The 13,564-nt window shown below is 41.8% G+C and overlaps 1 protein-coding gene across 1 annotated transcript in view; it reads right to left on the bottom strand.

The window, feature by feature from the left end:
• Positions 1–13,564, bottom strand: part of UNC5C (unc-5 netrin receptor C) — a 399,848-nt gene that overhangs the window by 75,423 nt on the left and 310,861 nt on the right. Inside the window, exon 5 of the mRNA XM_065907323.1 lies at positions 2,337–2,517. Within this exon, the coding sequence (XP_065763395.1) occupies positions 2,337–2,517 (181 nt within the window). The remainder of the gene's footprint in view (positions 1–2,336; positions 2,518–13,564) is intronic.

Genomic DNA, 13,564 nt, shown 5'->3' with positions numbered 1-13,564 from the left:
TGACACAAACAAACCTATCTATGAATCAGAAACAGAATAAGGGACATAGAGAATTGTGGTTGGCAACTGGTGGTTGCCAAAGGAACTGTAATGCAACTATAATTTAAAAGAATACATTAAAAAAATAATGCTGTAGAAGTCTATTTAATAATACATGGAAATTTCAACATTATGTTTTAAATAAAAAAAATTGTATCCCTTATTTTAAAATCTTATCTATGTTAAGAAAATAACAGTAGTACACATATCCATCTTTTTTAAAGCTATCTCTGGATGGCAAAATGACAGGATTATAGGTTTTAGTTTTTCTTTGCCATTTTTCTGTTTCCCAAATTTCCTATAATGAATATATACTTGCAATCTAAAAATGATACTAACAACAGACCCAAAAATGAAATACTGGTTAAATGTATATGTTTTTCTGTGGTCTTCTAGTGAGTCCAACCTATGAGCCTCAGACAACTTATTTTGTGAGGCCATGAAAGAGAATGCAGATGTTTGACAGAGTTTTGTGTTCCAAAAGTAATTTAACCCACTCAACTTCACAAAACTCCAACTACTGTGGAACTGTCAGTATAAATTTCTTACCAACGTACTGGCAAGCTGATATTTGGGGTTACAGTACTGCTCTGCTAGGATTTTAACGAGAAATTAATAACCAGAAATGTTTAGAAAAAGACAAACCTTGAAGATTCTAGGCTTATTCTGTTATTTTCTGGGGAAGGAGGTATGTGCTCTGAGTATTGTAATGCTCAAGCATCCAACTGAAGGTGAGTTACTGCTAGAACGAGGCCGAGAACATCAGACTCCCGAGGCCTACTGCCACACTGCTTTCTAAACTCAAAATTCTTTAGTTTTGATCCTCATGTTTGATTCTTACTAAAGACAATGTCTGGCTTGTGCTTATGGATATTGAGAACATGAGATACATAGGAAAAGAGTTGCTTCTATGTAACACATCTATTTAAGAGTCTGCCCTCATTAATCACTTACGATTGGTACCAACTGTGATGGACCCTATTTTTTTTTTTGCATTTCCAGTGCTGTTTATTAAGTCATTCAGAGAGTCTGGAAAAAGACAAAAAGTGGGAAACACTTCACTGTGACTTAAGGAAATTAAACTTCAAGAGTATTCAGAGGATTTTTTTGAAAAAGAAGTATGCATCTGTCCTGTAATGAAAATGACAGCACTAAAGCATCACTACATTCAGCCTTTCGAATGTCACAGTGGTTTCTGTTTTCATAACATCCTTCAGCCCGAGGATGCAGCCAGCCAAGCAGTACTACCGGCAGTAAGTGCATTGAGCCACGTACTTGCCAGTGACAAATCCCCTGAAGTGTCATTTAACACCAAAGGAGCCGTGAACAGCTCCCTACCTTCTAAGTGGTGGCCATTATCATTCCAGAGGTGGATGAACCTCAAAACATTGCTCAGGGTTGTTCAGTTTCCTCTCAGACAATAACTCACCAAGAATATAAAGATCGACCGTGTAACTAACACTGTAAGAAGCATAAATGTAGAGAGTTGTCTCTTTTGTCTACCAAGGAGCTTAAAAGCCTCACTGGGCAGATGGAACTCCTCGTGAAATGAGAAAACTGCTGAGTGCTAAAACAGGGAGATAAAAACATCACATGCAGTGGCAAAAGTGGGTGTGGAATCATTCAGTCCTTCTGGAGAAATGATAGGCTTAGAGATGAGATGGATTAGAAAAGGCCAGAGAATGGAAGAGAAGCTTTCTGAAGAAGCTTGTTGCATCTTGTTGCAGCTTGCTACAGGGTTAGGACTAGAGCTGCATGACAATGGCAGGCCCTGTCTTCACGTTGGATGTCCTTGATGGAGTGTAAAGCAAGTTCCAGGCAGCTAGAGCTGCTCTGATGTGTTTGGAGAACATGTCAGCTCCAGTTTACCTGAGATCTTGCAATCACTCTCCTGAGGCCCACAGAAAGAGCAGCAGGCTGCTTTAAGTATCTTCATCTCAGAACTCCCTCTAGGTCTCAGGAGTCCAGGCTGAGAAGGCGGCAGGGCTTAGGGAAGCAGGGAACTCTCCTGGATTCCTGAGTTCAGTTTGAAACACAGGACATTTATGCTTCTTAGAGTGTCAGATCCCTGAGTGGATTTCCTTTATTGTCCTATAAACTGACAAAGGGCTAGAAGTTCCAAGTCCAGGTTTTTGTTATGAGCATCAGAAAAGCAGTTAAACCTCACTGTCCACATGAGAAGCAGGAAGAGGGCTGCGATGGGGACTGAGATGGGCCCTCTTCACTTGCTATTTTCCAATTCAATGAGAAACTGCAGTTTGACCTGAGCTAGATGGAGGCACACACAGCTCACTCACCATAGACTATGACAGTTGCGGTCGTGCTTTTCCTCTTGGCGACAATGTTTTTGGCAACACAAGTATAGTTGGCGGTATCTGAGAGACGGGCCTGCTTGATGATGAGGTTGTGATCAATAGTAATATAAAAATTCCGGTCTTCCACAGGATCGATGATGTCTTCATTTTTCAACCATTCCACCTAAAGATGCACAAGAGAAACAGATAAATCCCTGCTATGAATTCCTCGATGGCTGTCAGTCCTGACTTTTGTTTTGCAATGTAAACAGCACTGTTCCATGCTACGGAATTTGCAAACTTGAGGAAGTAACTTTCTGAGGTCATGTTAAGTATCACTCACCTGCCAAACATGCTGATTCTGTCTGTACTGCATTATTCTCAAATGTCAATGACCCAATTGGGAAATACAGCGTTCAAATTGTTTTCACTTTGCCCCGCAGGCAGGAATAGGTGATGTGCACTGCCAAGTTCAGAACCCAATCAAAAATAATGGGCTAAGCATTTCAAACTGAACTCAAATCTTTTGCTATTTTATTTGTTTACTCTTGGCAACTTACCTGCTGCTTTTCAGAAAAGAATACAAGGACTATCAAAAAAGTTCAAAAGGCGTCTTAGACATGCAGCTCTAATAAAACAACATTTGGATGATTTATGTATAGTCTTGTTGAAACATATGGATTAAATTTCCCTGAAAATGCACTTACTCTAAAATGTAGCAAACACATATTTAGAGATGTATCTAAGCCAAAATACTTGGGAGGGGGAAAAAAAAGGTTCTACCAACTCTCAATATGATCTAAAGAGCATATAAGTCATAGTCGAATCTCTCCTTTTGTCTGTCACTAGCATCAAATCTTTGGCTCTCATGGTTTGCTTCTGGAGAACCTAAGACATGACTATTCAAAGCTACTCAACTATTTTTTGTATGTAAATCTCAGTTTAGCAACAGCAATGTTATCCTTATAGAATGAAAGGAGGGAAGGACATTCTGTAATATACATCCTTATGAAGGATAAACAGTTTTTGTCCCATAAATTGCTTTTCTTCCTCACGGATTTTCCATAAAGCAAAACATACTGATATTTACCACACTTAAACTTTGCATTAGAGTGGATACAGATACAAGTAACCTTTAGTAGTAGGGAGTCAACAGTGTTGCCATTTTCAAAATCTTAAGGAGCTTCCCCCAGCACCACAAGAGGTCTGGAAATTAATCTCTAAATCTGTCAGTGGGCTGGATGTTACACAAATTATGTTTAACACTGAGACTCTAAAATAATGCTTCTCTAATCCTTAGAAGAGAGGCCACAATTTAAAAGGAAAAACAGAAATCAGCTTGAAGTAAACATATGAGGATGTAGATAAGAATAATTATTTGTAGTAAGTTTTGAAACAATGCTTACACTTAAGGATATTTAATGAAAGTGAAGAAGACTGAAGTCCATCTAAAACAGTGGAGTTTTAAAACATGCATTTTGTTCTCATTTAAAACAGCACATTCAATACTGTGCTTAGATATAGCTGGTAAGAGACGTGCTGGCTTAACCTGGATTTTCTCAAAATTTGGCCCATGTGTTTTGTAATATGGGCTTTCCAGGTGGTGCTAGTGGTAAAGAACTTGCCTGCCAATGCAGGAGACTTAAGAGATGCAGGTTCAATCCCTGGGTCGGGAAGACCCCTGGAGGAAGAAATTGAAACCCATTCCAGCATTCTTGCCTGGAGAATCCCATGGAGGAGCCTAGAGGGCTATAGTCCATAGGACTGCAGAGTCAGACATGAAGTGACTTAGCACACACACACAACCATGTGTGGTAATAAAATCTTGCTAGAAGTGCAAGGGAAAAGATAGCAAGATTCAAAATATTAAAAAAAAACAACCCTGCTTACTGATAATAGAAAACTGATATTAATATCATCAGAATCTCTATGCAGGTTATCTCTGCCACTTGAAAGAAAGCTTTCCACTTAGAAAAGGTACTGTTGGGCTCCCTGGGGGTGTGTGTGTCTGTGTGTGTGTCTTTCAAAGACCCATCTGTACAGTTCAGTTCAGTCACTCAGTTGTGTCTGACTATTTGCCACCCCATGGACTGCAGCACACCAGGCCTCCCTGTCCATCACCAACTCCTGGAGTTGACCCAAACTCATGTCCATTGAGTCGGTGATGCCATCCAATCATTTCATCCTCTGTCATCCCCTTCTCCTCCCGCCTTCAGTCTTTCCCAGTATCAGGGTCTTTTCCAATGAGTCAGTTCTTCACTTCAGGTTGCCAAAGTATTGGAGTTTCAGCTTCAGCATCAGTCCTTTCAATGAACACTCAGGACTGATCTCCTTTAGGATGGGCTGGCTGGATCTCCTTGCAGTCCAAGGACTCTCAATATCTTCTCCAACACCACAGTTCAAAAGCATCAATTCTTCAGTACTCATCTCTCTTTATAGTTCAACTCTCACATCCATACATAACTACTGGAAAAACCATAGCCTTGACCACACAGACCTTTGTTGGCAAAGTAATGTCTCTGCTTTTTAATATGCTAGGTTGGTCATAAATTTCCTTCCAAGGAATAAGCATCTTTTAATTTCATGGCTGCAGTCACCATCTGCAGTGGTTTTGGAGTCCAAAAAAATAAAGTTTGCCACTGTTTCCACTGTCTCCCCATCTATTTGCCATGAAGTGACTGGATGCCATGATCTTTAGTTTTCTGAATGTTTAGCTTTAAGCCAACTTTTTCACTCGCCTCTTTCACTTTCATCAAGAGGCTTTTTTTTTTTTTTTTTTAAATAATTTGCTTAACCTTGTTTTTCAGTATATCAGCCTATCTAGCCTGAAGTGAAGTCGCTCAGTTGTGTCCAACTCTTTGCGACTCCATGGACTGTTGCCTACCAGGCTCCTCCATCCATGGATTCTCCAGGCAAGAATACTGGAGTGGGTTGCCATTTCCTTCTCCACAAGAGGCTCTTTAGTTCTTCTTCACTTTCTGCCATAAGGGTGATGTCATCTGCATATCTGAGGTTATTCATATTTCTCCCAGCAATCTTGATTCCAGCTTGGGCTTCATCCAACCCAGCATTTTTCATGATGCACTCTGCATGTAAGTTAAATAAGCAGGGTGACAACATACAGCCTTGACGTATTCCTTTTCCTGTTTGGAACCAGTCTGTTGTTCCATGTCCAGTTCTAACTGTTGCTTCATGGTCTGCATACAGATTTCTCAAGGGGCAGGTCTGGTATTCCCATCTCTTTCAGAATTTTCCACAGTTTGTTGTGATCCACACAGTCAAAGGCTTTAGCATAGTCAATAAAGCAGAAATAGATGTTTTTCTGGAACTCCCTTGCTTTTTTGATGACCCAGTGGATGTTGGCAATTTGATCTCTGATTCTTCTGCCTTTTTTAAAACCAGTTTGAACATCTGGAAGTTCACAGTTCATGTATTGTTGAAGCCTGACTTGGAGAATTTTGAGCATTACTTTACTAGCATGTGAGATGAGTGCAATTGTGCGGTAGTTTGAGCATTCTTTGGGATTGGAATGAAAACTGACCTTTTCCAGCCCTGTGGCCACTGCTGACTTTTCCAAATTTGCTGGCATATTGAGTGTAGCCCTTTCACAGCATCATCTTTCAGGATTTGAAATAGCTCAACTGGAATTCCATCACCTCCACTAGCTTTGTTCATAGTGATGCTTCCTAAGGCCCACTTGACTTCACATTCCAGGATGTCTGGCTTAGGTGAGTGATCACACTATTGTGATCATCTGGGTCATGAAGATCTTTTTTGTACAGTTCTTCTGTGTATTTTTGCAACCTTTTCTTAATATCTTCTGCTTCTGTTAGGTTCATATCATTTCTGTCCTTTATTGAACCCATCTTTGCATGAAATGTTCCCTTGGTATCTACAATTTTCTTGAACTGTGCCAGCTACTTTTCTCTGAAGAATAGCCCTTGGACTCCTGGATATTTTGCCTGGAAGTACCTAGGGGCTCACAGCTTCCCCTATGATCTCCTCCTTTGCTATGTCCGCACAGGTGTGGAAATAAGCCTTCTGTCTAATCAGATTGGAACCTGAGTTGTCACTCTCGAGAGCTCCCTTGCAGGGTTGCAGGCTGAAGCTACCTCCTTAACACATCTCCTAAATTTACATTTTCTGGGTCTCTCCTATTCTCTCTTGACTGGGCTCTCCTGGGGGCACTCCCATAACCAACCCTTTGCATTCAGACCTCTGCTTCATGCTCTGCTTCTGAAGAACCCAATCTATTAATAAGTCAAGATTGTGCAAAACTATGGGTTTTTTTCTATGGACATAATAGGTAACAACAGTAATGCTATCCGGATCATAAATGACATGAAGAGATCTCAAGGGATATTGCAAACCACTTGTTTATTTGAAAAGTTTATTACATGGAATAAAAAAGCAATCAGCACTGTTGACAAAGGATTTAAAAAGACTTATGTGATTATTGGGCATGTAATCTCTACTTTCTTATACATGGCTTTGCATTTTCCTCGGTGTATCTCCTCAGCATACGAGCAACGACTACATGAGATATGAGGACCTCTGAGGCGCTCTAGAAATGTGGCTGCTCTCCTGGACCCTCTGAGGGATACTGCCTTCTTCCCCTTCAGCTTTAACCAGGGAAGCTCTGCCTCAATCTGTTCTCCACACTGGGATAGCCTGTATGCCTCTGTCTGAAGAAACCATGAGATCTGCAGCTAGAAAATAGTGACAGGAGTGAAGAAAAGAGCCAAGGACTCTGGCTTTTGGTAAAATGTCCCCCTCCCAGTCCCCTATGCCCCAGAACTCCCAGTCTGGTCACAACACCTTGTTCTGAGACCTCATCTCCACAGGAAGCTCGGGTTCAGACTGCAGGCCATCACTCACCTCCTGCAATAGAATCTCAGTCTTGCTCAGCACGTCCCCATCACCCATCCTCCAAAACTCTCCCAATCCTTCCACACTTCCTTGGAACATAGCATCATTGTCCTCCAAAACTTCAACCTCTTTTCAGATTGTTTTCTGGAACTTTCTCTAAATCCTAACTCCTTATGATGCTGCTGCTTCTTCTAGAGTCCTTTCAAATAGGGGATGCTTGATTTCCCAAACCCAACACACCACCGGGCCTGGGAGGTCCAGTGAGGAACCTCCTGGATCTGCACTGTCGGCTCCACCTTCTCCTCACAGCAGAATGCGGCTGTGCAAAGCCATGCCGAGTGGCCTAATCATAAGTTTGTGATGACAGAACTCAAGCTGGCCCTAAATTCTGCCCAAAATATTGTACTATATTTTCATCATCTGTTCACTGTCCCACACTCCTAGACACCTATTTCACACCTTCTCTCTGCTTAGACACTACTTCCCCCTCTATCCTCACTTTCAGCTGATGAATGACCAAGATCTCCCAAAGTTCCCATCACCCACCTATCAAGTCTACTTCTGCAGCCGCCTTCCTCCCTTGTTACTTCTCCTCACCTCTCACTTGTACTTTGAATCCAAATCCCATTCTCCTATTTAAGACAACACCCCAGAAATTCTTCTCTCTTAAATCATTAATTTTCCCTCGACACAGAGTCATTTCCACCAGCATACAGACATGTGATTATCTTTCACTACTTACAAGAAAACCCATCCCTACTCATTTCTGCCTTCAGTTACCCCCCCCCCCCCCCGTTTCTCTGCTCATCTTAAAAAAATGCCTTGGAATACTTGTTTGCACATTTCTCCAGTCCCTGTCCTCTTCATCCCTACAGGGTCTACTCTAATTCACACTCGCCTCCACTGTTAGAACTGCTCTTTTCAAAGGCACCAACTCCTTTCACTTTGCTAGATGGGCTGGTGAGGTTTTAGTACTTGACTAACTCGACTCAGCAGCAGCATTTGACCCCATGGGTTTCTCCCTCCTCCACGCTGGCTTTCTCCAGACAGGGCACTTTCTTACTTTTTGTACCATCTCTTCCCACCCTCCACAGCTTCTCTGAGCTTAGGTCTGTTCTCCCTGGGTAGCTCTGTCCATGGACCTCTTCTTTTTTCTATTTTCCATCCACATTCACTTTCTTGGTGAGCTCATCCATTCTCACTCAGATGACTCCTAAATTTATCTCCAGTCCGACCTCATTCCTGAACTCCAAACTCATACATCCAACTGTCTTCTTACAAGCCCACTCAATTGTCTAATAACATCCTCCCCAACTGCCCTTCAAACCCGCTCCTCCTACCACCTTATCTATCACAGTTAAGGCCACCCTCATCTTTCCAGTAACTTAGAAACCTCAGACTTGGACTTGACCCTTCTCTTTCTCTCCCTTTGCCTATGTGGCATCAAGAAGCATTTGGAATTTGACCACTTCTTGTCCCTTCAGCACCAATCACTTCTCCATGAAGGTCACCATCATTTCTCTCCTGGATTGACTGCAACAACTTCCTGTCTTATCTTTGCTTTTCCCCTTGGCCCTAAATCTATCCTCAACACAGTTAGAGAGGTCCTTAAACCCTAAGTCAGATTATGCTATACCTCATGTCCAACCTTCCAATGGTTCTCCGTATTGCTCAGTGCCAGCATCAATGTCCTTATAAGAACCCACAGGAACTCCTGCAATACTAGGGCCCCTGACCTGAGATCACCTAGTTTCCTCTTCCATTCTGTCACCTCTTTAGATGCTGGTTCTTATGTACATCAGGACACTCCTGTCCTGGGAATGTTGAAATTGATTATTCCTGCTTGGAAGAATCTTTCCCCAATAAGTTTGCTCTCTTTTCTCCTTCAGGGCTTTCCTCAGAGGTCACCTTCTCAATGAGCCACTTCATAATCAACCTTTAAAACTGTAACATCTCCCTCTGCCTATGCCCCCAATCTCACACTCTCTTATTTTCTTCAGCTCATAAAATCGGTATTTTACTTACTTGTTGTCTCCTCTACCAGAATGTACGCTTAACAGATTTGGGTTTAGTTTTTTGATCACTGCTATATTCCCATGGCCCAGAACTAGCATATAGTAGGTGCTTAACTAGTATTTCTTAAATGTATGAGCAAAGAAGACATGTAGTAGTGTCAAGTCTGTTATACACATTTTTAGATCTCGATCACCTGGACCACAGCCTTGTCTAACTCAATGAAACTATGAGTCATGTCATGTAGGGTCACCCAAGACAGACAGGTAATGGTGGAGAGTTCTGACAAAATGTGATCCGATCCGCTGGAGAAGGGAATGGCAAACCACTTCAGTATTCTTGCCTTGAGAAACCCATGAACAGTATGAAAAGGCAAAAAGATATGACACTGAAAGATGAACTCCCCCGGTCGGTAGGTGCCCAATATGCTACTGGAGATCAGTGGAGAAATAACTCCAGAAAGAATGAAGAGATGGACACAAGGCAAAAACAACACCCAGATGTGGATGTGACTGGTGATGGAAGCAAGGTACGATGCTGTAAAGAGCAATATTGCATAGGAACCTGGAAGGTTAGGTCCATGAATCAAGGCAAACTGGAAGTGATCAAATAGGAGATGGCAAGAGTGAATGTCGACATTTTAGGTCAGCCAACTAAAATGGACTGGAATGGGTGAATTTAACTCAGAGGACCATCATATCTACTATTGTGAGCAAGAATCCCTTAGAAGAAATGGAGTAGCCACATAGTCAACAAAAGGGTCTGAAATGCAGCACTTGGATGCAATCTCAATATGACAGAATGATCGCTGTTCATTTCCAAGGCAAACCATTCAATATCACGGAAATCTAAGTCTATGCCCCGACCAGTAATGCTGAAGAAGTTGAAGTTGAATGGTTCTATGAAGACTTACAAGACCTCTTATAACTAACACCCAAAAAAGATATCATTTTCATTATAGGGGACTGGAATGCAAAAGTAGGAAGTCAAAAAACACCTCTAACAGGCAAATTTGGCCTTGGAGGACAGAATGAAGCAAGTCAAAGGCTAATAGACTTTTGCAAAAAGAATGCCCTGGTCATAGCAAACACCCTCTTCCAACAATACAAGAGAAGACTTTACATATGGACATCATCAGATGGTCAACACCAAAGTCAGATTGATTATATTCTTTGCAGCCAAAGATGGAGAAGCTCTATAGACAGCAAAAACAAGACTGAGAGCTGACTGTGGCTCAGATCATGAACTACTTATTGCCAAATTCAGAATTAAAGAAAGTAGGGAAAATCAATACCATTCATGTATGACCTAAATAAAATCCCTTATGATTATACAGTGGAAGTGGGAAATACATTTAAGGGATTAGACCTGATAGACAGAGTGCCTGATGAACTATGGACGGAGGTTTGTGACACTGTACAGGAGACAAGGATCAAGACCATCCCCAAGAAAAAGAAATGCAAAAAAGCAAAATAGCTGTCTGATGAAGCCTTACAAATAGCTGTGAAAAGAAGATAAGCAAAAAACAAAGGAGAAAAGGAAAGATATTCCCACCTGAATGCAGAGTTCCAAAGAATAGCAAGGAGAGAGAAGAAAGCCTTCCTTAGTGATCAGTGCAAAGAAATAGAGGAAAACAATAGAATGGGAAAGACTAGAGATCTCTTCAAGAAAATTAGATACACCAAGGGAACATTTCATGCAAAGATGGGCTCAATAAAGGACAGAAATTATATGGACCTAACAGAAGCAGAAGATATTAAGAAGAGATGGCAAGAATACACAGAACTGTACAAAAATGATCTTCATGACCCAGATGATCACAATAGTGTGATCACTCACCTAAGCCAGACATCCTGGAATGTGAAGTCAAGTGGGCCTTAGGAAGCATCACTATGAACAAAGCTAGTGGAGGTGATGGAATTCCAGTTGAGCTATTTCAAATCCTGAAAGATGATGCTGTGAAAGGGCTACACTCAATATGCCAGCAAATTTGGAAAAGTCAGCAGTGGCCACAGGACTGGAAAAGGTCAGTTTTCATTCCAATCCCAAAGAAGGGCAATGCCGAAGAATGTTCAAAACCTGCATAACTGCACTCATCTCACATGCTAGTAAAGTAATGCTCAAAATTCTCCAAGTCAGGCTTCAACAGTACATGAACGGTGAACTTCCAGCTGTTCAACTAGTTTTAGAAAATGCACAGGAACCAGAGATCAAATTGCCAACATCCACTGGGTCATCAAAAAAGCAAGGGAGTTCCAGAAAAACATCTATTTCTGCTTTATTGACTATGCTAAAGCCTTTAACTGTGTGGATCACAACAAACTGGAAAATTCTGAAAGAGACGGGAATACCAGACCACTTGACCTGCCCCTTTAGAAATCCGTATGCAGACCATGAAGCAATAGTTAGAACTAGACATGGAACAACAGACTGGTTCCAAACAGGAAAAGGAGTACGTCAAGGCTGTATATTGTCACCCTGCTTATTTAACTTACATGCTGAGTGCATCATGAAAAACACTGGGTTGGATGAAGCACAAGCTGGAATCAAGATTGCTGGGAGAAATATCAATAACCTCAGATATGCAGATGACATCACCTTCATGGCAGAAAGTGAGGAAGAACTAAACAGCCTCTTGATGAAAGTGAAAGAAGAGAGTGAAAGTTGGCTTAAAACTCAACATTCAGAAAACTAAGATCATGGCATCTGGTCCCATCACTTCATGGAAAATAGATGGGGAAACAGTGGAAACAGTGACTTACTTTATTTTGGGGGGCTCCAAAACCACTGCAGATGGTGATTGCAGCCATGAAATTAAAAGACGCTTACTCCTTGGAAGGAAAGTTTTGACCAACCTAGACAGCATATTAAAAAACAGAGACATTACTTTGTCAACAAAGGTCTGTGTTGTCAAGGCTATGGTTTTTCCATTAGTCATGTATGGATGTGAGAGTTGGACTATAGAGAGAGATGAGCACTGAAAAATTGATGCTTTTGAACTGTGGTGTTGGAGAAGACTTTTGAGAATCCCTTGGACTCCAAGGGGATTCAACTATTCCATCCTAAAGGAGATCAGTTCTGAGTGTTCACTGGAAGGTCTGATGTTGAAGCTGAAACTCCAATACTTTGGCCACCAGATGTGAAGAACTGACTCACTGGAAAAGACACTGATGCTAGGAAAGACTGAAGGTGGGAGGAGAAGGGGACGACAGAGGATGAGATGGTTGGATGGCATCACAGACTCAATGGACATGAGTTTGGGAAACTCCAGGAGTTGGTGATGGATAGGGAGGTCTGGCATGTTGCAGTCCTTGGGGTCACAATGAGTTCGACATGACTGAGGGACCGATAGGTGTTCACTGGAAGGACTGATGCTGAAGCTGAAACTCCAGTACTTTGGCCACCTCATGAGAAGAGTTGACTCATTGGAAAAGACCCTGATGCTGGGAGAGATTGGGGGCAGGAGGAGAAGGGGACAACAGAGCATGAGATGGCTGGATGGCATCACCGACTTGATGGACAGAAGTCTGAGTAAACTCCGGGGGTTGGTGATGGACAGGGAGGCCTGGCGTGCTGAGGTTCATGGGGTCGCAAAGGGTAGGACATGACTGAGGGACTGAACTGAGGGACTGAACTGAACCAATAGAGTTGGTACTTTAACTGTAAAAATTAGCAATGAATATATATACATGTATATATACAGAGAGTAATTTTAAACATTCCTTCAAGCTAAGTTCTGCTAGATATTAGGAAAACAAATATCCACTGTTGTTGTTGTTCTTCTTCAGCCACTAGTCATGTCTGACTCTTTGTGACCCCACCTACTGCAGCACACCATGCTCCTCTGTCCTCCACTATCACCCAGAGTTTGTTCAAGTCTGTGTCCATTGAGTTGGTGATGCTATATAACCATTTATTCCTTTGCCACCACTTCTCCTTTTGTCTTCAATCTTTCCCAGCATTAGGGTCTTCTCCAGCAATTCTGTGCTTTGCATCCAGTAGCCAAAGTGTCAGAGCTTCAGCATCAGTCCTTCCAAGGAATATCAGGGTTGATTTCCTTTAGGATTGACTGCTTTTGTCATCTTGCTGTCCAAGGGACTCAAAAGTCTTCTCCAGCACAATTCAAAAGCATCAATTCTTCAGTACTCAGCCTTCTTAATGAACCAAGTCTCACATCAGGACATAGACTATACAGACCTTTGTTAGCAAAATGTCGTCTCTTTTTAATACGCTTCCTAGGTTTGTCATAGTTTTCCTTCCAAGGAGCAAGTATCTTTTAATTTCATGGCTGTAGTCACCTTCCAGTGATGTTGGATATCAATGTTCCCTTGATAACTCCGATTTTCTTG

This window comes from Muntiacus reevesi, chromosome 16 (assembly GCF_963930625.1).
Source record: "Muntiacus reevesi chromosome 16, mMunRee1.1, whole genome shotgun sequence".
Lineage (NCBI taxonomy): Eukaryota > Metazoa > Chordata > Mammalia > Artiodactyla > Cervidae > Muntiacus > Muntiacus reevesi.
The sequence above is the reverse complement of the archived record's forward strand: the minus strand, read 5'-3'. Positions and strand labels throughout refer to the sequence as shown.